Source organism: Lygodium microphyllum, chromosome 16 (assembly GCF_053477565.2).
Source record: "Lygodium microphyllum isolate KBCC chromosome 16, Lygodium_microphyllum_v1.1.10, whole genome shotgun sequence".
Classification (NCBI taxonomy): domain Eukaryota; kingdom Viridiplantae; phylum Streptophyta; class Polypodiopsida; order Schizaeales; family Lygodiaceae; genus Lygodium; species Lygodium microphyllum.
Window position 1 is genome coordinate 59,989,273 of NC_141150.1, and position 22,653 is coordinate 60,011,925.

At 48.3% G+C, this 22,653-nt stretch overlaps 1 protein-coding gene and 1 pseudogene across 2 annotated transcripts in view; one reads left to right on the forward strand and one right to left on the reverse strand.

Moving 5' to 3' along the window:
- The window catches only part of LOC148022885 (tRNA synthetase beta subunit family protein), an 88,203-nt gene that overhangs the window by 25,175 nt on the left and 40,375 nt on the right, over positions 1-22,653 (forward strand). For both annotated transcript variants that reach the window (XR_015693557.1, XM_087695828.1), the window contains exons 2-5: positions 19,766-19,821; positions 19,932-20,029; positions 21,507-21,636; positions 22,368-22,483. Coding sequence is in view for 1 of the 2 variants with exons in the window: in XM_087695828.1 (XP_087551954.1) it covers positions 19,766-19,821; positions 19,932-20,029; positions 21,507-21,636; positions 22,368-22,483 (400 nt within the window). In the remaining variant the exon portion in view is untranslated. The remainder of the gene's footprint in view (positions 1-19,765; positions 19,822-19,931; positions 20,030-21,506; positions 21,637-22,367; positions 22,484-22,653) is intronic.
- Positions 7,721-8,950, reverse strand: LOC148022886 (uncharacterized; annotated as a pseudogene).

Genomic DNA, 22,653 nt, shown 5'->3' on the forward strand with positions numbered 1-22,653 from the left:
AGAGAGAGAGAGAGAGAGAGAGAGAGAGAGAGAGAGAGAGAGAGAGAGAGAGAGAGAGAGAGAGAGAGAGAGAGAGAGCGAGAAGACAGCACTATGGCTGGCTTGGATATGGATTTTCTCGACCGGACGGTGGTAGCCCTTGGCCCTGATTCCGATGCAGAGGAGCCAGAGGATATGGTGCCATGCACGGAGGAGCTGCCTCCGGGTTCTGAACTGTCGGGTGCTGAACTGCCGCCTGCTGGCAAACGCTCCAAGCATACTTCTGATGAGCCAATGGGTCCTCAGGAACGTTCATATGCGCAAGTGGCCTCTGATCCTGTGGATTCGCAAGAAATTGACTGGGAGCATTTGCTAGACTTTGCCAATACTCTGCTTGGCGATTATGTCCAGCATAATAATGAATCTTTTTCTGAAGCGGGAACGGATGATGTTCTGGAAGCCACGGTGGATCCCAAATCAGTCTTGCGATCCTTCTCGGTATTTTATGATCGTGCAGTTATACTTTTCTTCACTGGCAGGATCCCAGTGCTGTCGCATATTCGCCGGTGGATGCACCATTTATTGCAAGGGGAGTGTGTTGAGGAGATCTTCCTTGGACCTCGCGGCTTTTATGAGGTGCTGTTGAAATCGGAAACGCATCGAGCTGAGCTCCTGTCCAAGTTGCCACTATTCTTTGATCGCCGCTTGGTCCATGTGGTACCATGGCGCCCCATGGCCGACTTCCAGCGTCTGCTTCAACGAGAATGCCCGGTGTGGGTGGAAGTGGAAAATTGTCCGACGGTCTATTGGCCAATGTTGAAGGATGCGATGGCGGTTGTGGGAACAGTGCTGGTTCCCCCAAGCCTCAGGGCAATGAACCGCAACCGTTTATGCATGTTATGGGACACGGCCAGGAAAAGGCCCGCGTGGCTTCGCCTCAATTGTTCAGGCATGCATCCTCTGCATTTTCGCTTGAAATGGGGCAACTTTGCGGGACACTGCTTTTCATGTGTTAAATTGGGGCATTTCATGGCTGAATGCCCTGAAAGGCAACCGTCTTCGGAGGATGCGCAGGTGGTGCTGCCCAAGGATGACATGGTGCTTGATGCCCCGCCCCAGGAAGCCCTTCAGTCACCTCATGTCATGGATAAAGGCAAACAACAGGTCCTGGGTTTGGATTCCTGTCGCACTGACTGGATTGAGGCACGTAAAAAAAAAGGTAAAAAGTTGGATGCAGGCCTGGCGGATCCTGGGTCTACTGCTGCCCAGGATTCCGTGCGCACGTATACGCGCAGAAAAGAAATGGTCACTTCACAGCAGGCTGCGCGTACTATGGTCCCGTCGGCCCCCCGTAATCAGTCGCCAAGGAAAGTCTATACCGACGGCCCCAAAGGCCCTCCTGCTAAGCTGGCGTTTGATACCAAAGGTAATGTGATTACGCCCTGGGATCGGCGTTATCCCCGCCCCACTCCCAAGGCAGTGGATTTCCCTTCTACCTCTAAAGCAGGATGCCAGAATTCGTTTGCAGTACTGGCTGATTTTCTAGATGAGGGCGTCCTGGATGCTCTCACGGAAAAGGTGAAATCAAGGTAACAGGCGCCTCGTTCCTGACTTCCTTTTTTGAAGCTATATGAAGATAGCCACGTGGAATGTGCGAGGCATTTGCTCTCGCCATAAGCAACATGCCATGTGGACCGTCTTGCATGAGAACCAGTGGGATGTATTGTGTGCAGTTGAGCACAAAAGTCATGGTGAAGCAGGAAAAGTTGTGGATTGTCATGGATTCCGTCTGTTTTATGCAAGCACCCATGCTACGCACTATTCAGGCGTGCTGATGATTGTCCATGAGAAATATCAGCCTGTCCTTATTAAAAATGATGTGCAGGGCCGCTTTCTGGTTATCGAAGTCTTATTTGAAGGAGAGATTTTATGGTTATTGGGCCTCTATGCTCCGAATGATCCCGCATCTCGACAGGATCTTTGGTCCACTTTGCAGGCCTCCATGTCCCTTGGCCGAAGGGGGTTTTTGATCGGAGACTTCAATATGTGTGTTCACTCTTCTCAGTCCACTTTAGAGCATTCGGTCATGGATGCGCTGGAAAGCCGGGTGTGGAATTCCTTTGCTTTGCACGTACTTAAGCAGGACCTTTGGTCGTGGCTTCACCCTTCTTTTTCAGGGTTTACTTTTCATTCCGCACAATATGCAACTACTTGGTCGCGGCTGGACAGAATGTATATCATGCAGGGGGACAATTTTCTTCCCGAGATGCTGGAAATGAAGGTCTTGCAGCAGTATGCGTTGTCGGATCATTTCCCCCTCCAGCTGGAGACGCGGGCACAATCTATTGCACCTTTTATGCAGTTGCTGGACAGGCTCCCTTTACGTTTCAACTCCTCTTATTTGAAGCATTCAATTTTTCAGGGCTATATGCAGCAATTGATTGAGAGGTTCTTATTGGACTTCGCCTCTGAGGGCTTGCCTTCATTTGCACGCTTGCTCTCTAATGTACAGCGGGTTGCTCGGCAGTATGGGATCCATCATGCCTCGCTTTGTCGCCATCGTCGATCTGCAGTAGAGGAGTTACTGGCTTTGGTCCGTTCCTTGCTCCTGGATTCCCCGGATGATGATTTTGTGCTGTCATTGGAGAGGCGTTTGGCCCATCTTCTTCAAGTATTTCAGTTGAAATCTTATCAGCAGGCCAAGCTGCATAACTTGACTGACACATTGCAAGATAGTGCTTGCCAGTCTCATAAGTTCTTTCGTGCCTTGCATGCGTCTCCGGCTCGCGACAATATGACCAGACTCCAGGATTCGGAGGGTCGCATGGTCACTGATCCGCAGACCATTGTCAATATGTGCAGAAATTATTTTATGGAACTTCTTGGTTCTTCTCCCTTGCCTTCTAGCCAGGTTACGCATGCCCGCTCGGTCTTCTATCATCTGGTCCGCCAACAGGTTCCATTGGATATGCAAGCCACTTTGGAGGCGGATATTTGCGAGGAGGAGGTTATGGATGTTTTATTGCACCTGCCGACGGATAAAAGTCCTGGCTGGGATGGTCTCACTAATGAATTCTTTCAGAGCTCGGCCACGCAGTTGGTGAAGCCATTGGTGGTCATGTTTCAGCAGGTTTGGGAAACAGGGGTCATGCCCTCCTCATGGAAAGAAGGCCTTATCAAACTGATTCCAAAGGTCCCTTCGCCGTCAAAGCTGCAACACCGGAGACCAATCTCTTTGATGGGCTCCATGTATAAAATCTACTCCAAAGTGCTGGCGAATCGGCTTCACAAGCACCTTCCCACTATTGTGCATCCTCTCCAATATGGTTTCATTAAGGGCCGCAACATTCTGCATAATATCTTAAATGTGCAAATGGCTATTGACTATGCGCGACACTCCGGTCAGGAAGTGGTATTGATTCAATTGGACTTGGAAAAGGCGTTTGATTATGTGGACTGGTCTTTCATTGCAGATCTCATGTCTGCTATGGGCTTTGGTACCCGGATGTCCCGATTGATCTACACCATTAGTGCTGCGGCTTCATCCAGAGTTATGCTCAATGGTGGGGTTACAGAGCCCTTTGTCCTTGCACGCTCAGTCAGACAGGGTTGTCCTTTGAGTCCTCTTTTCTTTGCTCTGGCGACTCACCCGGTCCTTTCAATGTTATCCTCCATGGCAGATTCTGCTCAGCTGGCAGGGTTGTCTCTTCCTTTGGGCCAGCACTTCATTAGCCAATCTTTGGCTGATGACACCTTTATGATTTTGCAGGCGGACAGGGACAACATTCGCAAGGCATTAGATGTTTGGGCGCTTTTTGGTCAGGCCTCTGGGCTTCGCATCAATGCCTTTAAGTCAGCCATTCTCAGTTGCACGGAGCCCGATTTACAGTCATTAGGCTGGCAAGGCCAGGTGGTTTCCCGTGGCTCTATTGTCAGGCATCTTGGATACCCATTGGGGGTGGATGTACGACCAAAGGACCTGCTGGAGTGGATTTCACAAAAACTGGCGGCGAAGTTTATGTATTGGAAGTCGCAAGCGTGGCCCTTCCATGTCCGCCTCAAAGTGGCTCAGTCAATTATGCTCCCAATGCTAACATATTTCCTGCCATTGTTGCCATGGACGCCTACTACTTTGAAGGCTCTCACTCATCCCATCCGTTTCATGCTATGGAAGAAGGATTCACTGCAGGCAGGCATTTCATGGATTTCCTGGTCACATACATGTACCCCTAAGCGCATGGGTGGTGGAGCTCTTTTGGATGCAGAAAATCATATGCTAGCTCTCCGTTGGTCCCTTTTTCGTGCCATGTGTGTGGATCATCACCCGTGGACCATCATAGCCCGTTATTTTCTTGAGGACAGCGGGCTCCGCCATGGTAACACCCGGCTTCGGGCCTCCTGGTGGCATGTCCTTAATGCAGACTCCCGTTTTTCCAGCCCCTCTTCCGCTTTGTTACTGCACTTGGTCGGCTCTTGGAAAGTGGTGCTCCAAAAGGCCCGTTGGCATCCGGTAGGGGACCGCTTGCAGACTAACTCCTTTCAGCTGGAATTGTTGGCAGTATCGCGACTACTTTCATGGGAAGATAAACATCAGCTCAGACTGAGATTTAACCGCATGGCCCGTTTAGGTGTGACGTCGGTTGCGGATGCTACCCTTGCCACTCGCAATGTCCTTGTATTGTTTCGGACTGCTAGACGACTTTTCAAGATCCCGCGCGGATACCGTGATTTATGGGGAAAGCTTTCGTTGGAACTTCAGGGTAGGCAACCCTTTCCTGCCCTGGCTGTGGATCGCCCTTGGCAGGATTGGGACCTTGCAGGCCGGTTGTGTCTGGAAAAGGCCTCTACTAATCAGGTGTATCATCTTCTCATTCAGGATTACCAATGGCTGGGTGACAAAGCTAATACTGTTTGGGGGCTGCAGAAATCGCTGACATGGTGGCAGACAACGCTGATGGAGGGCTGGCTGAATAAGGCACCTTTCAAATGCAAGGTCTTTCTTTGGCGGGTAATGATTGGTGGTCTTCCTCTTGCCTCGGCCCTTGCCAAGCGTCGCATCTCAAATGGCACTTGTTTCTTCTGTACCACAACGGCGGAATCGGCCTGACATCGTTTTCTTTCTTGCCCGCTCGCCAAGAATATCTGGTCACTCTTGTCGCACATTTGGCGCACTGTGGTGGGGTCCTCACTAACTCCTTTCGACTGGGTTTTTGTGCGCCCGAAGTATCCCACACCGCCACAGTTGCATATGAAGATCTTATTTCATTTTTTCAGATTCTGGGGATGCTGGCACATTTGGACCACGCGCAATGCTTTTCTCTTTGATTCGGCCTCTAATGTAGCGCGTCATATTGCCAGGCTTAAAGGCCTCTTGCATTGGCAGCTAGATCTCATCCGCCACTCAGACTTGCTCCCTCGGGAGGATTTGCTTCCTTGGCATATGGCAATTGCCTCTAGGTCATTGCCATGATTGGTGTAACTTTTTAGTGCATTACTACGGGGATTTCCCACACGTTGGCCTAGGGCCCTCGTGCCTCTTGTAATCAGAAAGAGAGAGAGAGAGAGCGAGAGAACTTCTTCACCTGATGGCTTAGTGTCATCAACTATCTTGTAATCAAGTAGTCTTGTATTTTTTTCGTAATTAATACAATTACCTTTTACGAAAAAGAGAGAGAGAGAGAGAGAGAGAGAGAGAGAGAGAGAGAGAGAGAGAGAGAGAGAGAGAGAGAGAGAGAGATGAAATGATATATTAACGTCTACAAAAGGCCAAAATGACCTATGAGACCATGAGTTACAATCATGTGTATGATGGTACAACTGTCTGGGCAAAATATGTAGCACAAAGCAAAGTAAGAAAGGAAACTAACTATGGCTATGTGTAAAACATAGAGCTCTATCTAGTAACAATGAGCTCCAAATGGTACAATCTCATGTGGGTACGGAGGGCCTAGCTCTAGCCCGAGCAATAATCCCCTGTATCCGCCTATGAAGGTGTTGTTGGTGTCTGTATCGAGGCCTAGGACGTTTGGATCGGCTAAGCTGAACGGCTCGATCAATCAGTACTCCTTGTATGTGTGTGGATTGTGGCGGTGAGAGAGGCTCTCGTGTGGACTGTGGCTGTAACTGTATTGAAGTCTTCGGAGTCTCCTTGGGCTTGGATGTCTTGGAGCAGTTGTACTCCTGAGGCACATGTCACAAAGCCATCGTATCTCAAGAAGAAAGAGGCCAAGGCATCGATGATCGGTAAAATCCATGACTCTGGATAGTGGTTCAAATTTGTCTCTAAAGAGGTAGTGGAAACTACCACAGACCTCATCATATGCTGGGCAGCAGCGGTAGATATAATGCTCCTCTGTCTCTGGCTCTAATTGGCATATCTGGCATATGCGCTCCTTTGGTGGGATGGATCTATGTCTGCCAGTCTCAATCTCTAGCTGATGTGAGGAGGTGTGCAACTGGCCAATAGTATATATGATCCCATGGGAAACGTGGGTGTCAATGTATCTTGGGCGAACAATAAATCCATCATCTGTAGTATGAAGGAAATGCTCGCGGTAGAAAGCCATGTTTGTCCCTAGCTCCTGGCCTAGCATCAACCATGTTCGCTTGATATCCAACTGGGTAAGATCCATCCTGATGATCTTGCGGATCTCTAACCTGCTCAAATCAAGAGATGGTGCATTAAGGGAGTACTGGAAGGGGGGTAACTTGTCCATGCTAAAGCCATGTAGCTCAAACTAGGCCAACATCTGTGCATATCAACACGAAGTATCACCCTCTTTGGCAAGCTGCCTGGAGGACTCAAGGGCCAACCGTGCATGTCTGTGTTTGGTAAGTCCCATAGGCTATGTATGTATGTGATCGATTGGGTGAGGGCCTCTATCACAATCGGTGTAGTTGCTAGCTCGGCTCTGATGATCTCATGTGGCACTGAGGCCTTACATCTGATCATCCTGGATATTATAGACACTAGGGGTTTCTCCATTGACCTCCATCCGTCATAAGTGTGCCGTGGTCTGCTACGGTGGTCAAGACTGGGCTCCCATATCTGTACTCCATAAAGTAGTGTGGATGTGACTAGTGTATTGAAGAGCCATAGCTTGGTGCGGGGTTCTTGGAATTGCACATGTGAGCACATCCTCTCCAAACCACTTAGTGCTGTGTATCCACGAGTCAGTCTAGTGTCTGCTGCCTCTCGCATAGAAAAGGTGGGCCTTGCGAATAAGACTCCCAAGTATGTATAAGAATCCACATACTCCAGCTCCTCAAATCCATATGTGAATTTAGGTGCTGATCTCTTGACCCACTATGGTGTAGTATTAAATACCATCACCTTGGTTTTACCAAGGTTCACTGAAAGCCCACTGTCCAAAGTATAGGAGTGTAATGCATCCAAGTGTCTCTGTAGACCCTCTGGAGAGTCAGCTATCAATACAATGTCATCTGCATACAATAGGAGAGGTATCCAAGTGCTAGCTAGTGGAGCTTCTCTATCTCCTTCCTATGAAATATAATCAGCCATCCCATCAATGTACATGCCAAATAATGTAAGAGAGAGGGGGCATCCCTACTTCACCCCAATGGTGGAGTAAATAGGTGTTGAAAGGCCCTCAGGTGTCCGAACTCTGCCCACAACTCTCTCATGCTGTGCCAAAGTACCCCAATTGAGCTCTTTAGGTACTCCCACGGCATGCAATCTATTTATCAGCCTGTCTCTCGGTACTGTGTCAAAGGCTTTGCGTTAGTCCACAAAGCAGCAGTAGGTCCGTTGGCCATGGGCCCTTCTCTCCTCAATGATTGCTCTGAGTGTGATGACTTGATCCAATGTGGAGAAGCCTCTCCTAAAGCCAGCCTGTCCCTGTGCTCTAAGACTCCACATCTCTTCCCACCTGCTTAACTCATGCTCAAGGATGGAAGCATATAACTTAGCCAATGTATGCCCAACCATGATAGTCCGATAGTTACTGGGTAGAGTAGGGTCCCTTGACTTGAGGATAGGCACAATAGTTTTCGTGCTCCAGCTTTCTGGTAGGCCTTCACACATGGCTTTGTTAAACATGTAAGCTAGGAATCCTACCACCAAATCTCTAGCATGGTTCAAGTGCTCGGCTACTAATCCATCATGGTCTTGTGCCTTTCCTCTGCTAAGTCTGTCAATGGCCTCTCGGACCCTACTTTCTGTAAAGAAAGTGGTCTCTGGACAAGGCTCAAGTGGGTCAGGAAGAGGTGGCTGACCCTCCACAGTATAAAGACTAGCTGCATACTCCTCCCATACAGTGGTGGATGTAATAGGTGTGGTCGGGCAATGCTCTCTGAAAAGCCTCCAAGCCTCTTTAGAGTCCTGGCTTAAGAATAACTGATATAGGTCTCGCTTGAGCTGGGCCAAGAATGTTCTCTTCTTCCACCGTGTGAGGCGTCTAAAGAGTATCTGTGCCTATCTGTGGGTAGTGGACCCCAGTGCTATCTCTCTTTGTAGCCATGCTTTGGTCTCACGGCACTTATCATCATACCAGCTGTTCCGAGGTGTTATCCCGGTGGAGGCTCTCTGTGTGGGTTGTGAGTGTGGGAAGGCTACACCTACAGCGATGTGTAGGGCCTCACTAAACTGTCGAGTTAGCTCCTGTAATGAAACGTCGGGGTTTGCATCATGTAACAATCTAAGGATCTCCGCCTCATAGATATCCTCTGTCTCTCTGAAAAAGAGGTATCTCGGGTGTCGGTGAGTTGCATGATGGGCCTGCGTGATAGTGAATTGGAGGTCGATGGTGAATGATAGGTAGGCATGGTCCACTGCAACTCCGAGAAGGCGTGGGGATACTGAGAGGTCCTGGATGTGAGATATCAGCATCGGTGGGGCAAGAACATAGTCTATTGTGTTGGCAGCGTGTCGGTGAGGATAACATGTGAAGGTGCCGGATAACGGGTATCTAGCCAGGCCATTGGGAATGACCAACTTGTGTGTTGTGCCCATCTCCACAAGGCATCTCCCATATTCGGTGACATCTCCCATATCTTGAGATGTCCTCTCTAGCTGTAGCTTTGACACATCCTGCTCTTGGAGCATCTCCTCAGATGCATCTAAGAAAGACACTTGATGGGAGGTTGTCCTGGCATTAAAGTCTCCTAGCAAGATAACCTCTCCCTCCTTCAAGTACTCCCAAATATCCTCATCCAAAGCCACATATGGTGATTGCCCCTTGGGTGGGGCGTATCGGGACGCCATAGGGGGGAAATAGCATATGGCAACATACAAAGTGCGTTCCTCACCACACACTCTCACCCACATGTATCTGGCATGCTCATCTCTGCGGACTACTTGGATCATTTGTTGTAGCTCCTCCCTGAATAACACTAACACTCCTGACCCGTGATTGTTGTGGTCTGTGTGTGTGTCCTTCTTGCAAGCTGACTCCCCACCTACAGCTTGTCATCTGTGGAAGTGTAGTATGTGGTTCTTGATGTGTCTCTGAATGTCTCCTCAAAGGCTCCCACATCCAATCGGAGGGCTCCATTACAGTTCCAAACTGCCATTGCAAGGCTGGTCCCATAGGTCTCACACTGTCATTTGTGGGGCCTCTCCATGACTACCACTCTCCCTCCTCTGTAGAAGGCGAGTTCACCCTCCTCCCTGGCTGCCTTAATTTTTGGCATGCACTCCCTCATGTGGGCTAGTTGGGTTGGTGTGAGATCATCACCCAAAAACACACCGGTCCCCTTCAATGTACGGCGTTGAGCTAGGAAGTCTCTCCTAGCCTCCATGGTGAGGAAGCGGAGAATGAGTGCATGCTCTTTTGAGCTCTCCTTTTCTGTGCTTTTCTTGCCCACTCTCCAAGCGGAGACATGCGTGTCTTTCTTAATATTCATTAACATGTATAGCACCTTGGTGTTCTCATCCACTTTTTCATGCATCTTCAGCCTCGTCACCCGAACATGGAGTGCTCTCATTTTCCTTTTTTGTTCCTCCTCCAATGTGTCATTGATCATGGTTGTTGTAGGTGCATGTGCTATGTGTTTCCCCTTCTTTGCAATTTGAATCCATTGCTCCACCGCCTCGTTGTTGGGTTTTCTTGGGCATCTCTGCCCAAGAAATAGCCTCCTTCGTCGTCGTCTCCTTTTTTTGGAGTTGTTGTACTTCCTCTTTGATGCGGATGAGCTCCTCGGTCATGCTAGGTTGAATTTCTCCTTCCTCTAGCTTGGGGCTGAGCTGAATGTCAGTCAGTAGCTGTCTAAGTGATTGAATCTCCCCATCTTGGACTTCTATCTTCAATTCCAGCTTTTTAATCTCATTGTTCAGCTGCCTATTCACTATGCTCAATCCATTGTTATACTCCTTGACTTTGTTGATGGCATTGGTAATCATCTGCTCTATCTGGACCTTCTCCATTTTGGGGGCGAACTCCGTCTTGTTGTGTTGGGTCTGTGGGGGAGCTCGATTCAGAGTTCAGAATAGAGGATAACCATTTCAATGTATGTGAGGAACAACCATTTCATGACAGATTTACTGTCTGCAACAGGAGGGACTGTGGGGCTAGGAGATGGCAGCAGGGAATTGGGGGCTGCAGAGGTGGTGGGTGGGGAGCTGATGGATGGTGGAAGAGGCTTGCGTTAGGTGGCGCAGATAAAGTAGGCGACAAAGGGCTGAGGTGGCGTAGGTGACAAGGGGTTGTGGGATGGCGAGGGATCTAACGGCAGGGCCGATGGGTAGGAGCTGGCTAGCAGGTGCTGTCAGCAGAACAGGATTGCGACCTGACGTGGAGCTGGACCTGCTGTGGAGCTGTCGGATGAAAACGACCTGTCCTGTCGCGAGTGTCCAGCTGACATGGCCTGAGAGAGAGAGAGAGAGAGAGAGAGAGAGAGAGAGAGAGAGAGCGATGGCGTCCCTGCGTCGTGCCGCCCTGCCCTCGCCTGGTCTTGCACGCCCTCTCGTCGCCTTCATCTGCGCTGTCGCAGAGTGAAGACCCCTCTGTCTTCCTCGCGCGCTCGTGTTCCGCCCAGTCGCTGCCCGCCTGACGGTCCGTTGCTGCGCGCCGGTTACTCGTGCCTCCTCAGCCCCGTCGTCGCCTGCAGTTCCGTTCTTCCTGGACCTTCTTCGTGCTTGCTCCCTGCGCCGCCAACGACACCCATCGCGCCCTGTCCCTGACGCCCTACGCCTGCCGCCGCCAACGCCTTCTTCGCCTGGCGCCCTGTCCGTAGCCGCCTCTGACGCCCTGCTTCAAACGCCCTGTCCACGGCCGCCCTTGCTGCCCTGTCCCTTGACCTGACGGATCCCTGCCCGGCACCTTAGCCTGTCCCGTCGTGCCGTTGCGACCGACAGGCTGTTGTTTCGCCCTTCTGCCCCTGCACGGTGACAGGTACAGCTCAGCTTTTATTAGCCGTCTTTGCAGAGTATACCCCTGGACAGCCCCTCTGTATAGACCAGCGGGCAAGAGAGAGAGCGGGAGAGAGACAGGGTCAGTCCTCCTTCAAGATCAAATTGTCACACGATGGCTGGTTTGGATCTGGATTTCATAGACCAAACAGTGGCAGCACTTGGTCCGGATTCTGATGCCGAGGAACCTGAGGACATGGTTCCGTGCAACGAAGAGATGCCCCCTGGTCCCGACATTCAGCCTGCGGGTAAACGTCCCAAGCATACTTCGGAAGAGATAGGTGTTCCTCAGGATCGTTCCTATGCTCAGGTTGCTTCGGATCCTGTGGACTCCCAGGATGTTGACTGGGAGCATTTGCTGGAATTTGCCAACACGTTGCTTGGCGATTACGTTCAACATAATCAAGAAGCCTTTTCTGACTCAACACCTGACGATGTTCTGGACGCCACCGTCGACCCAAAAACTGTCCTACGCTCCTTTTCAGTATTTTATGATCGCGCTGTGATACTCTTCTTCACTGGTCGAATCCCGTTGCTTTCCCGTATTCGCCAGTGGCTGCACAGTCTACTACAAGGGGAATGTGTTGAAGAGATTTTTGTTGGCTCCCGAGGGTTTTTTGAGGTTCTGTTGAAATCAGAGACGCACCGTGCTGCTCTCCTGTCTAAACTGCCTTTATTTTTTGAACGCCGGTTGGTTCATGTGGTTCCATGGCGCCCAATGGCAGATTTTCAGCGTTTGCTGCAACGTGAATGCCCTGTGTGGGTAGAAGTGGAAAATTGCCCGGCGGTTTATTGGCCACTGTTGAAGGATGCTATGGCCGCGGTGGGCACTGTTCTCGTCCCTCCTAGTCTCCGGGCAGTGAATCGCAACCGCTTGTGTATGCTATGGGACACTGCAAGAAAAAGGCCTGCTTGGTTGCGCCTCAACTGCTCGGGCATGCATCCGTTGCACTTTCGATTGAAATGGGGCAATTTTGCAGGGCATTGCTTTTCCTGTGGACAGTTGGGGCATTTTATTATGGCTGAATGCCCGGAACAGCAACATACCTCCGATGTTGGCCATGCTGCGCCGCCCACGGAAGATATGGTGTGTGATGCCTCGTCGCTGGATGCTATCCACCAGCCCCAAGTTCTGGCCAAAGGTAAACAACAGGTTTCGGGTCTGGATTCCCGCGCCACTGATTGGGTGGAAGTACGTGCAAAAAAAGGCAACAGGGTTGTTGCTGGCATGGAAAATACTGTGCCTACTCCCTCACAAGATTCCACGCGTACATATATGCGCAGGAAGGAAATGTTGTCTTCCGAGCGCGCTGCTCCTGCTATGGTTTCCTCTGCCCCTCGTCATTAGCCTGCCAGAAAAATGTATTCAGATCGTCCAAAGGGTCCCCCTGCTAAGCTGGCATTTGATACCAGAGGTAATGTCATTACCCCGTGGGACCGTCGTTACCCCCGTTTCAACCCCAAGCCAGCAGATATGCCGTCTACTTCCAAATCTGGTCCTCAGAACTCTTTTGCTGTGTTGGCGGATTTCTTGGACGAGGGAGTCCTGGACATTCTTGCTGACAAAGTCAAATCGAGGCAAGCGGTGCCTCGTATCTGATTTGGTTTTAACTACACATGAAAATAGCCACGTGGAATGTGCGAGGAATTTGTTCTCGCCACAAGCAACATGCCATGTGGACGGTATTGCATGAAAATCAGTGGGATGTCTTGTGCGCTGTTGAGCACAAGAGTCACGGTGAAGCCGGAAAAGTAGTGGATTGCAATGGCTTTCGACTGTTCTATGCAGGGACACAGGCCATGCATTATTCGGGAGTGCTCATGATTGTACATGACAAATATCAGCCTATGCTTATTAAAAATGATGTTCATGGCCGCTTTTTGGTGATTGAAATTTTATTCGAAGGGGAAATCTTATGGTTACTTGGCCTCTATGCTCCGAATGATTCGTTATCTCGTCGGGAGCTTTGGCAGACTTTGCAGACCTCCTTGTCACTTGGCAGACGAGGCTTCTTCATGGGGGATTTTAATATGTGTGTGGATTCTTCCCAGTCCACATCGGAGCATTCGGTAATGGACGCGCCCGAAAGTCGTATGTGGCATGAGTTGGCTCTTGCTGTTCTTAAGCAAGATCTCTGGTCCTGGCTACACCCATCCTCTACAGGGTTTACTTTCCATTCTGCCCAGTATGCGACAACATGGTCGCGACTGGATCGTATGTATATCATGCAGAATGATGATTTTCTTCCCGAGATGCTCGACATCAAAGTGTTGCAGCAATATGGTTTGTCAGACCATTTCCCTCTGCAGCTTGAGCTGCTTGCACAACCCATTGCACCTTTCAAGCGATTTCTGGACCGACTCCCTTTGCGCTTCAACTCATCTTACCTGAAGCATGCACTCTTTCAGGGCTATATGCAGCAATTGATTGACAGATTCGTCTTGGATTTCTCTTCTCAGGGCATTGCGTCTTTTGAAAGATTGCTCTCTAATGTGCAGCGGGTCGCTTGGCAGTATGGGATTTATCATGCCTCTCTTTGTCGGCAGCGTCACAAGGCAGCAGAGGATCTGCTGGCTTTGGTTCGTTCTCTGCTGGTGGACACTCCGGATGATGCATTTCTGCTCGCACTGGACATGCGGGTGGCTGATCTTATTAAAGCATTCCAGTTGAAATCATATCAGCAGGCCAAACTGCAACATCTGACGGAAACTTTGCAAGATAGTGCATGTGAGACCCATAAGTTCTTTCGAGCTCTCCATGCCTCTCCTGCTCGAGAAAATATGACCAGACTCGAGGATGCAGAAGGCCACCTTATCCTGGATCCGCAGACTATTGTGCATATGTGCAGGAATTATTTCCGTGACCTTCTCGGTTCCACCTCTCCACCTTCGGCCCAAATTACTCAGGCTCGCCGTTCGGCTTTTTATGACTTGGTCCGCAATCAGCTTCCGCAGGACATGCAAACTACTATGGAGTCCGATATTTGTGAGGCAGAGGTTATGGACGTCTTGTTACACTTGCCTAAGGATAAAAGCCCGGGTTGGGACGGTCTCACTAATGAGTTCTTTGAAGCTTTTGCTACCCAACTGGTGAAACCGTTGTAGGCTTTGTTCCAGCAGGTGTGGGAAACGGGGATCATGCCTTCCTCATGGAAAGAAGGCCTTATTAAACTGCTTCCAAAAGCTCCTTCGCCATCTAAGTTGACACAGTGGCGCCCAATTTCTTTGATGGGTTCAATGTACAAAATCTTTTCCAAAGTAATGGCGAATCGGCTCCATAAGCATCTCCCGGCCCTTGTGCACCCTCTACAGTATGGTTTTATTAAGGGCCGAAATATCCTACACAATGTATTGAATGCTCAACTGGCAATTGATTATGCCAGGCATTCCAATCAGGAGGTCGTACTGATTCAACTGGACCTAGAAAAGGCTTTTGACTATCTAGACTGGTCTTTCGTTGCTGAACTTATGTCTGCTATGGGCTTTGGTCCGCGGATGTCTCGTCTCATATACACTATTAGCGCTGCAGCGTCTTCGCGGGTCATGCTGAACGGAGGTGTTACTGAGCCATTTGTCCTTGCCCGCTCTGTCAGACAAGGGTGCCCTTTGAGCCCTCTATTTTTTGCCCTTGCAACACATCCAGTTCCTTCGATGTTATCTCATATGGCAGCCTCTTCTCAGTTGGCAGGACTGTCGCTTCCTACAGGACAGCACTTCATTAGCCAATCCCTGGCGGATGATACTTTTATGATTTTGCGTGCGGACATGGATAACCTTCGAAGAGCATTGGATGTTTGGGGCCTCTTTGGTCAGGCGTCCGGCCTTCGCATCAATGCCCTCAAATCAGCCATTCTCAGCTGCACGGAGTCGGATTTGCAGTCCTTGGATTGGCAGGGTCTGGTTGTTCCTCGTGGCTCCATTGTCAGGCACCTTGGGTACCCTTTGGGCGTTGATGTTCCCCCAAAGCAGCTGCTGCAGTGGGTTTCTCAGAGAATGGTGGCTAAGTTTATGTATTGGAAATCTCAAGCCTGGCCTTTCCATGTTCGCCTCAAAGTGGCTCAGACTATTATGTTGCCAATGCTCACATATTTCTTGCCATTGTTGCCCTGGACTACTATGACTCTCAATGCTCTTACTCAGTCTATTCGTTTCATGCTATGGAAGAAAGACTCATTGCATGCAGGTATTTCCTGGATCTCTTGGTCACATGCGTGCACCCCCAAATGCATGGGTGGCGGAGCTATTTTAGATGCCCAAACTCACATGCAGGCACTCCGTTGGTCGCTTTTCCGCGCCATGTGCTCGGATCATCATCCATGGGTCGATATAGCCCGTTATTTCCTTGAGGGGCTTCAACATGGCAATACCCAGATCCAGAGTTCTTGGTGGCATGTTCTTAATGCTGATTCGCGGTTCTCCAGTTCTTCTTCGTCGCTGCTTACTCATTTGGTGTGTTCCTGGAAACACGTCCTCCAGAAGGCTCAGTGGCACCCAGCGGAGGATCGCTTAGCTACTAACTCTTTTCAATTGGAGTTGCTGGCAGTTTCGCGTTTACTTGCATGGGAAGGTAAACAGGACCTCAGACCACAATTCAACCGGATGGCCCGTTTGGGTTTGTCTTCAGTTGCGGATGCCACCCTTGCCAATCGCAATGTGCTTATATCTTTTCGTACAGCCAGGAGGCTTTTCAGGATCCCTCGTGGATACAGGCCTTTATGGGAACAGCTTTTGAGGGTGCTCCAGAGCAGACAACCCTTTCCTGCCCTTGCTTCGGATCATCCCTGGCAGGATTGGGACCTACAAGGCCGGCTGACTTTAAGCAAAGCTTCTGCTAACCAAGTGTATCATATTCTGATTAAAGATCATCAATGGCTCGTCACCAAAGTGAATGCTTTATGGGGATTACGTAAATCCCGGTCATGGTGGAGGGAAACTGTGATGGCGGGCTGGTTGAACAAGACACCCTTCAAATGTAAAGTTTTTCTTTGGAGAATGATGATTGGTGGTCTTCCGCTTGCTTCGGCTCTCTCCAAGCGCCGAATCTCCAATGGCCACAGTTTCTTTTGCACCACTGCTGTGGAATCCGCCCGCCACCGATTTATTTCTTGCCCCATCGCAAAGAAAGTCTGGTTATTTTTGTCGGCTGTTTGGCAAGGAGTGGTTGGTTTCACCCTGCGCCCCTTTGATTGGGTTTTCGGGCAGCCCAAATACCCCGCTCCTGCACAGCCACATATGAAGCTCATGTATCATTTTCTTCGATATTGGGGCTGCTGGCATAACTGGACCATTCGGAATGCTTTTCTTTTTGACTCCGCCTATAATATTCAGCGGCATATTGCGAGGCTTAAGGGCCTCTTGTATTGGCAGTTGGATCTTCTCCGGCATTCTGATTTGCTCTCTAGGGAGGACTTACGTCCCTGGCGTAGGGCAATTTCCTCTGCATCTTTGCCATGAGGTTGTAACTTGTAGTTCTTAGAATCTCTTCACATGATGACTTAGATTGTTGTCATGTATCTTGTAATCAAGTAATCTTGTACTTTTTTCATAATTAATACAATTACCTTTTACGAAAAAAAAAGAGAGAGAGTGAGTTATATTAACGTCTATGAAAGGCCACGTTGGCCTTTGAGACCAAAACATTACATACAAAACGTCTGGGAAACTTCCAGGTCCCAGAAAAGCTACCATCTAATGCTATGATCAACTAATTGAGTAGGTACAAAATGGTATATAGGCTGGGTACAATTCATATGTGTTCCAAGTATGGCGTGAAACTGCTCATGGAGCTTGGTCATCCTAAAATGTCCTGCATGGCGTGAAATTGCTCATGGAGCTTGGTCATCCTAAAATGTCAGAGGCTGAATCGGCAGGGCAGGGCCCTCCGGTGGCAGTGTAGTATTCCTTGTACCCTCGACACGTGCCTCCTGCAGGGGCGGGGGTGGGTGTGGGCTTTGGGCTTTGTTTCTTACCGTGGCTATGGCTAGGGTGGTCCCTTGCAGCCGGGAGGTTAGTGGGGCTGGTGGGGGCTCAGGGGTGGGGATGGTAGTTGGCTCTCGGTAGAATTCTGAGAGGGAGAGAGAGAGAGAGGATGATGGCGACTATGGTTGTGAGCTAGGGTTTCTACGCCTGCATCCTGCCCTGCTCATAAGGTTGCAACCTGTCCTGTTTGTCTGCTGCATCTTCTCTGTTCATCTGCAACTTTTGCTGCTTGTTTTCAGCCTTCTTGATGCGCTGCATCCTGCTGTGCACAGGCTGAGGCTTGTTGTATCCCTATGCCACACATGAGTGCAACCCTTGTGGCATTGCGCAGCCATACACAGTGAGAGAGATCCCCTTGGCTGCCTTCTGCTGCCTTGGAGCTTGCGTCTGCGCCTTGCTTCCCCTCGAGTGCCTGCTATACGAAGGGAACAGCCCCAAACATTGCATCTGCTGTGTCTTGTGGGCTGGTCCTTTTGTAGGGCCTTGCTGTGCCCCTTCATGGACTCCACAGACTTCCCGGGATGGACTGCACTGACCTAAATACCGTGGCTGGAGACCCGGCCATGGATGTTGAAGATGGTACAGCAGCAGAAGACACGGTTCCTTGCCCTGATGAGATGGCCTCTTCACCCTATGATTATCAGCCTTCTATCAAATGTAGCAAGCACGGAAGATTTTCCAATTGCCTTTGAGGCCCCTGATCTGGGTGATTCTTTGCCACGCTCGTATGCATAGGTGGCCTCTCCCTTGCTAGATCCCAAGAGACAAATTGGGAGCAGCTGTTAGAGTTTGCTAACTCTCTTTTGGAAGAGTAAATGAGGTTGTTTGCTCCGTTTCTGCCTTTCATGAGTGAGGTATTATTCTCTTCTTTACAAGCTGGATTCCTATTCTCACGAGGATCTGTCAGTGGTTGGTATCACTTCTTCAGACTAATGGTGTGGAGGAGATTTTTGTTGGTTTGTGTGGCTTCTATGATGTAGTGTCAGACGACCATAAAAGCCAGAGGAAAAGCAGTCAGAAGAAATGAGCACGAGCGATCCTTTCACCTCCCAGCCTTGCCTAGTTTATTGCTGGCCAGACCCATCGTGATCCGATTGCCAGCCGTCAAACCTTGGTGAGTCCTACTATTCTTGGCTCCCCTAAACCCCGTTCGGGCGCCCAAGAGCCCGGATGGTCATCCTCGTGCATGTTCCCCTTGATTTACCTTAATGTCACATTAATGTTTGTGACCTTAATGTCACATTAAATATCACTTTAATGTCACATTAATGTCACAGGTAGTGCTTCACTCTTCCTTGGCTCGGGACTTTCTTCTCCATCAGCAGCCCCTTTTCTTATGTAAATAGTTGGTGCATATTGTTTCTTGGCATTGAATGGCAGATTTTCAATGTCTACTCAAACAAGCATGTCTAGTATGGGTGGAAGTGGAGTGATGCTTGGCTGTTTATTGGGCCCTGCTCAAGGATGCCATGGCTGCCTGTTGGCCATGTGTTGGTGCCCCCTAGTCTGAAGGCAGCTAACAGAAACAGAATGTGCATGCCCTCAAATACAGCTAGAAAGAGGTCCAACTCGTTGTGCCTCAATTACAATGGTGTGCAGCCTTTTCTATCTGAACCAACGTATGGATGATGAGCAAAGTGTGCGCGGCATGGCGGCCTCCCTCCGGGGTGGTCGTGCTAAGAAATAGATTATTGAGCCTAGTCTCTCAAAACCACAACCACGAGCTCCTCCCTTAGATCTAGGTACACATGGATGGGGATGGAAGCTCGCCGCATTAAAGGAAAAGCCAAGGAAACTTTTGTGCCTATAGTACATGTGGGTCTTCATCATTGGACGCTCTCTGCACTTATTTGCATCATCAAGATGAGCAGGCCACTTTAGTTTCTACTACTCCCAAGGATCCACAGCCTCCGAAGGAGCCACAATGATGATAGCTTGCCCATGATCCACCTGCCCTGTTGGCCTTTGATGCTGATGGTCGAGTAATTACTCTGTGGGATCACGAGTACCCAGGATTTGCCTCCCACCCTGTAGATGGGCCTTCCTCCTCACACGTTGATCCTTGACGACCCAACCCTTTTGCAGTGTTAGGAGACTTCTTTGAAGATGGTGTATTGGAGACATTGGCAGCGAAGGCCTAGACCCATGCGGCCAAATCTGGTCAGCACTCTCGATCCCGTGTGTCGTTCAGTCCCAGGTGCCTCTTGCACATTCATCCTTTTTTGTTTGTTGAATCCATTGTAACTGGTTTATATATAATGGCCTAGAGCCACTTTGTAATCCTGTTTTCGTGTAACTTTTTTCGTAATTAATACAAACAACCCATTTTGTGAGAGAGAGAGAGAGAGAGAGAGAGAGAGAGAGAGAGAGAGAGAGAGAGAGAGAGAGAGAGAGAGAGAGAGAGAGAGAGAGAGATGTGTTTTGTTTTGTATGTTCCAGCGGAAAAAGAATTTGATGAGCTTTGCTTCGATTTTGGGATAGAGCTTGATGATGTGGTGAGATTTTCGGGGGATTAGTTTTCCTTTCTTGTCTATCTTGTTAGTTTGAAGCTATGATGAAGTGGAAATAATGGTTCTCCTTATTGCTTATGTCCTGTTACTGGTAGACTACAGAAAAGGCAATTATCAGGAAAGAGAAGCATCTTGATCAGGAAGCTGATGAAGATGAGGAAATTATTTACAAAATTGAAGTACCAGCCAATAGGTGAGCAGATAGCTGGATTTGAATGTGATCATGTTCGTTTTTTGTTTAATAAGATAAACCATATTATGATATAAATTTAGGTCATGTTTTGCGGAATTTGCTGTTGCAGTTCTTAATTCCTATTGTATAAAAGCTGCGGTAAACCCTGGTTTCTGAAACTCCTAGTCTTACTATGAATCCAAATTCTTAAAGATATTTGTTTACTGGGTTCTAAAGTTTGGATTTAATTTAAATAAGGAGCTTGAACTTCTCTTTTGAGACTTGTAAAAACAGATAGAAATGGAAAAATCTATCAGTATTTCAAGAGGTCTTGTGGCCAGTCAAAGCTATGTGTGCTCAACTTGCAGAGAAGGATTGGTAGGATCAAAAGAAAGGTGACTCTCCTGAAAAAAGGAGAATACCTGCTGAGAGGCCACACTAACTTGAAGACCAACAGATGGGCATGGAGGAGCACGTGTGTTGGACTTCATGGTTGCACCATAAGTTCTTCATCACTCACTTGTCATCCTTTGGGCATGAAATGAGAGAGAGCTTTTCACTCAACAGCCTTTAATGTAGCTTTTTTTTGCAATCTGGTGAAAAGACCTGAGTAGTACCCAAAGTAACTCAGAATTCAGTGTCAGTTACTTGAACTGGAAGAAAAGGAGGGGACTCCTAGTCGGTTATCGGGTCTTCAATATCACATGTTAATGTTTTATGAAATAGAGATCACGAGTTCAATGGATGGATTATAATGGTTTCTAGGCTCCCACTACAAGCAAAGCTTTAACATCATTTAGCTTAAAAATGTAAGAATGGTTGCACTAACAAAGATGTATGGAATAGTATTATGGGTTGAAGAAAGGAGGAAAGAAGTGATGAATAGGAGAGGGGAAAAACATGATTCTACAAGGATTTTGATGGTAAATTAAATAGTTGTATCCGAAACCCTCATGTCATGTTGCTAAGACATGCTGTTTACAAAGGATTCATGCAGGCTTTCAGCATATTCACTTTATTTGTTTTTGCACTATGAGAGACTACCATTGTAAGGAAGATGGTGACAATCTTTTGAAGAGAGTAGGGAAAAATTTAAACAAAGGTGCACTTGCCCCCTAGACAGTGAAATTGGTTGCTTTGCTATAGCATTTGAGATGTTTTTGCATGGACATTAAAGACATGAAAGGCAGGCAGTTGGAAGAGTACAAGCACACTATGCAGTGGTACCCAATGCTAAATACCATATGCAAAGCCTATTGATGATTGCAAAGGTGTGGGCAAAATGCACCTCAGCAGCAGATTGGATGGGACTAGGAAGCAGGCCCTGGCAAGGAAGAGAGGAGTTTCAGTTTCAGAAATGAATGGCAGCAGAAAGTGATTCCTAAGTTTTTTGTCAGTGAGGGTTGCTTCTTAATGCTTGTTACTTTTTGTTTAAATGGTGAATTTTGCCTTGAAAGCTGCACGCCTCAACACAATTTATTGCCTTTTCACTTTGCAGATATGATTTGTTGTGTTTGGAGGGCCTTGCACGAGCACTTCGTATATTTTTACAGAAAGAGCAAGCACCAAAGTTCCATGTTGTTCGAAGACTGCCTGAGTGTTTGGTTAAAATGAAGGTCAAGCCAGAGGTGAGTCAGATAATTTCAGCTCCATTGAATGTATAAGCACCAGCCTCTCCTTTTCAAGTTAAAGCTAACTCTGGAATTCGATTCAACTCTTCACAGAATGGGAATATTCTTTATACACATTGTGGAGTATGATGTTAGGTTAATGTTGGTAGCTTGTCTCTTTGCCGCAGAACTTGGCAGTGTAAGGTTCAATGTATAAGATATAAAAAGAGCTTACTAGATGGCATTTTGAGTCAATAAACTGCGAGTACCTTCACACTCTGGAAAATTTGGTGTAGAATTAAAAAATCTAGCTGCTACTCAGCCTGCTCATGTGATATGCTTACTGAAATGGTGGACATCTGGGAAATGTTTCCACAGTATTTGGTAGCTCAGACTTTGCATAGTATGTTCAATGTGTAGCAACTCTTACCCCTACCGACAACACACCTACAAATTTGGGTTTTAAGAGTAGCAGTTTCTGACACTGGAATCTTTATTTTCAAAAACATAGACTGGCAAAAACTTCACAGGATGCCAACAATTATGTGTGGACGTTTGTGTACAAAATGAGGGGAACCTTATTGAAGAACAAGACAAAAGTTGTGCACGAGTGGTTTTCATTGGTTTTCTTTGTATTAAAGGTGGATGTCTAAGAGCTGGTGGCATTGTTAAGGAAGTGGTGTTATCCATGGGTGGCACGTTGTAGATTTTCATGTCTCAGACAGTTTTCGTTGATTCCATGGCTGCAGACTGCTTCGATCAGACCTTTCGTGGTTTGTGCAATTCTAAGAGGGATAACATTTGACCAGGCACGGTATAACAGCTTCATTGATTTGCAAGATAAGCTCCATCAGAATCTTTGCAGGTATCCCACATCACTTCATTCTCAGCTAAGCTTCAGGTGCTTTATCCTTTATCCAGAATACTTCAGCTATCATCTTTTTTCCAATGTAAATGAAAAAGCTTGTCTCATGATTGGCAATGATGGCTTAATTAAAAACTTCTTGACGTGTGCATCCTCTCAATCTTTGCAGG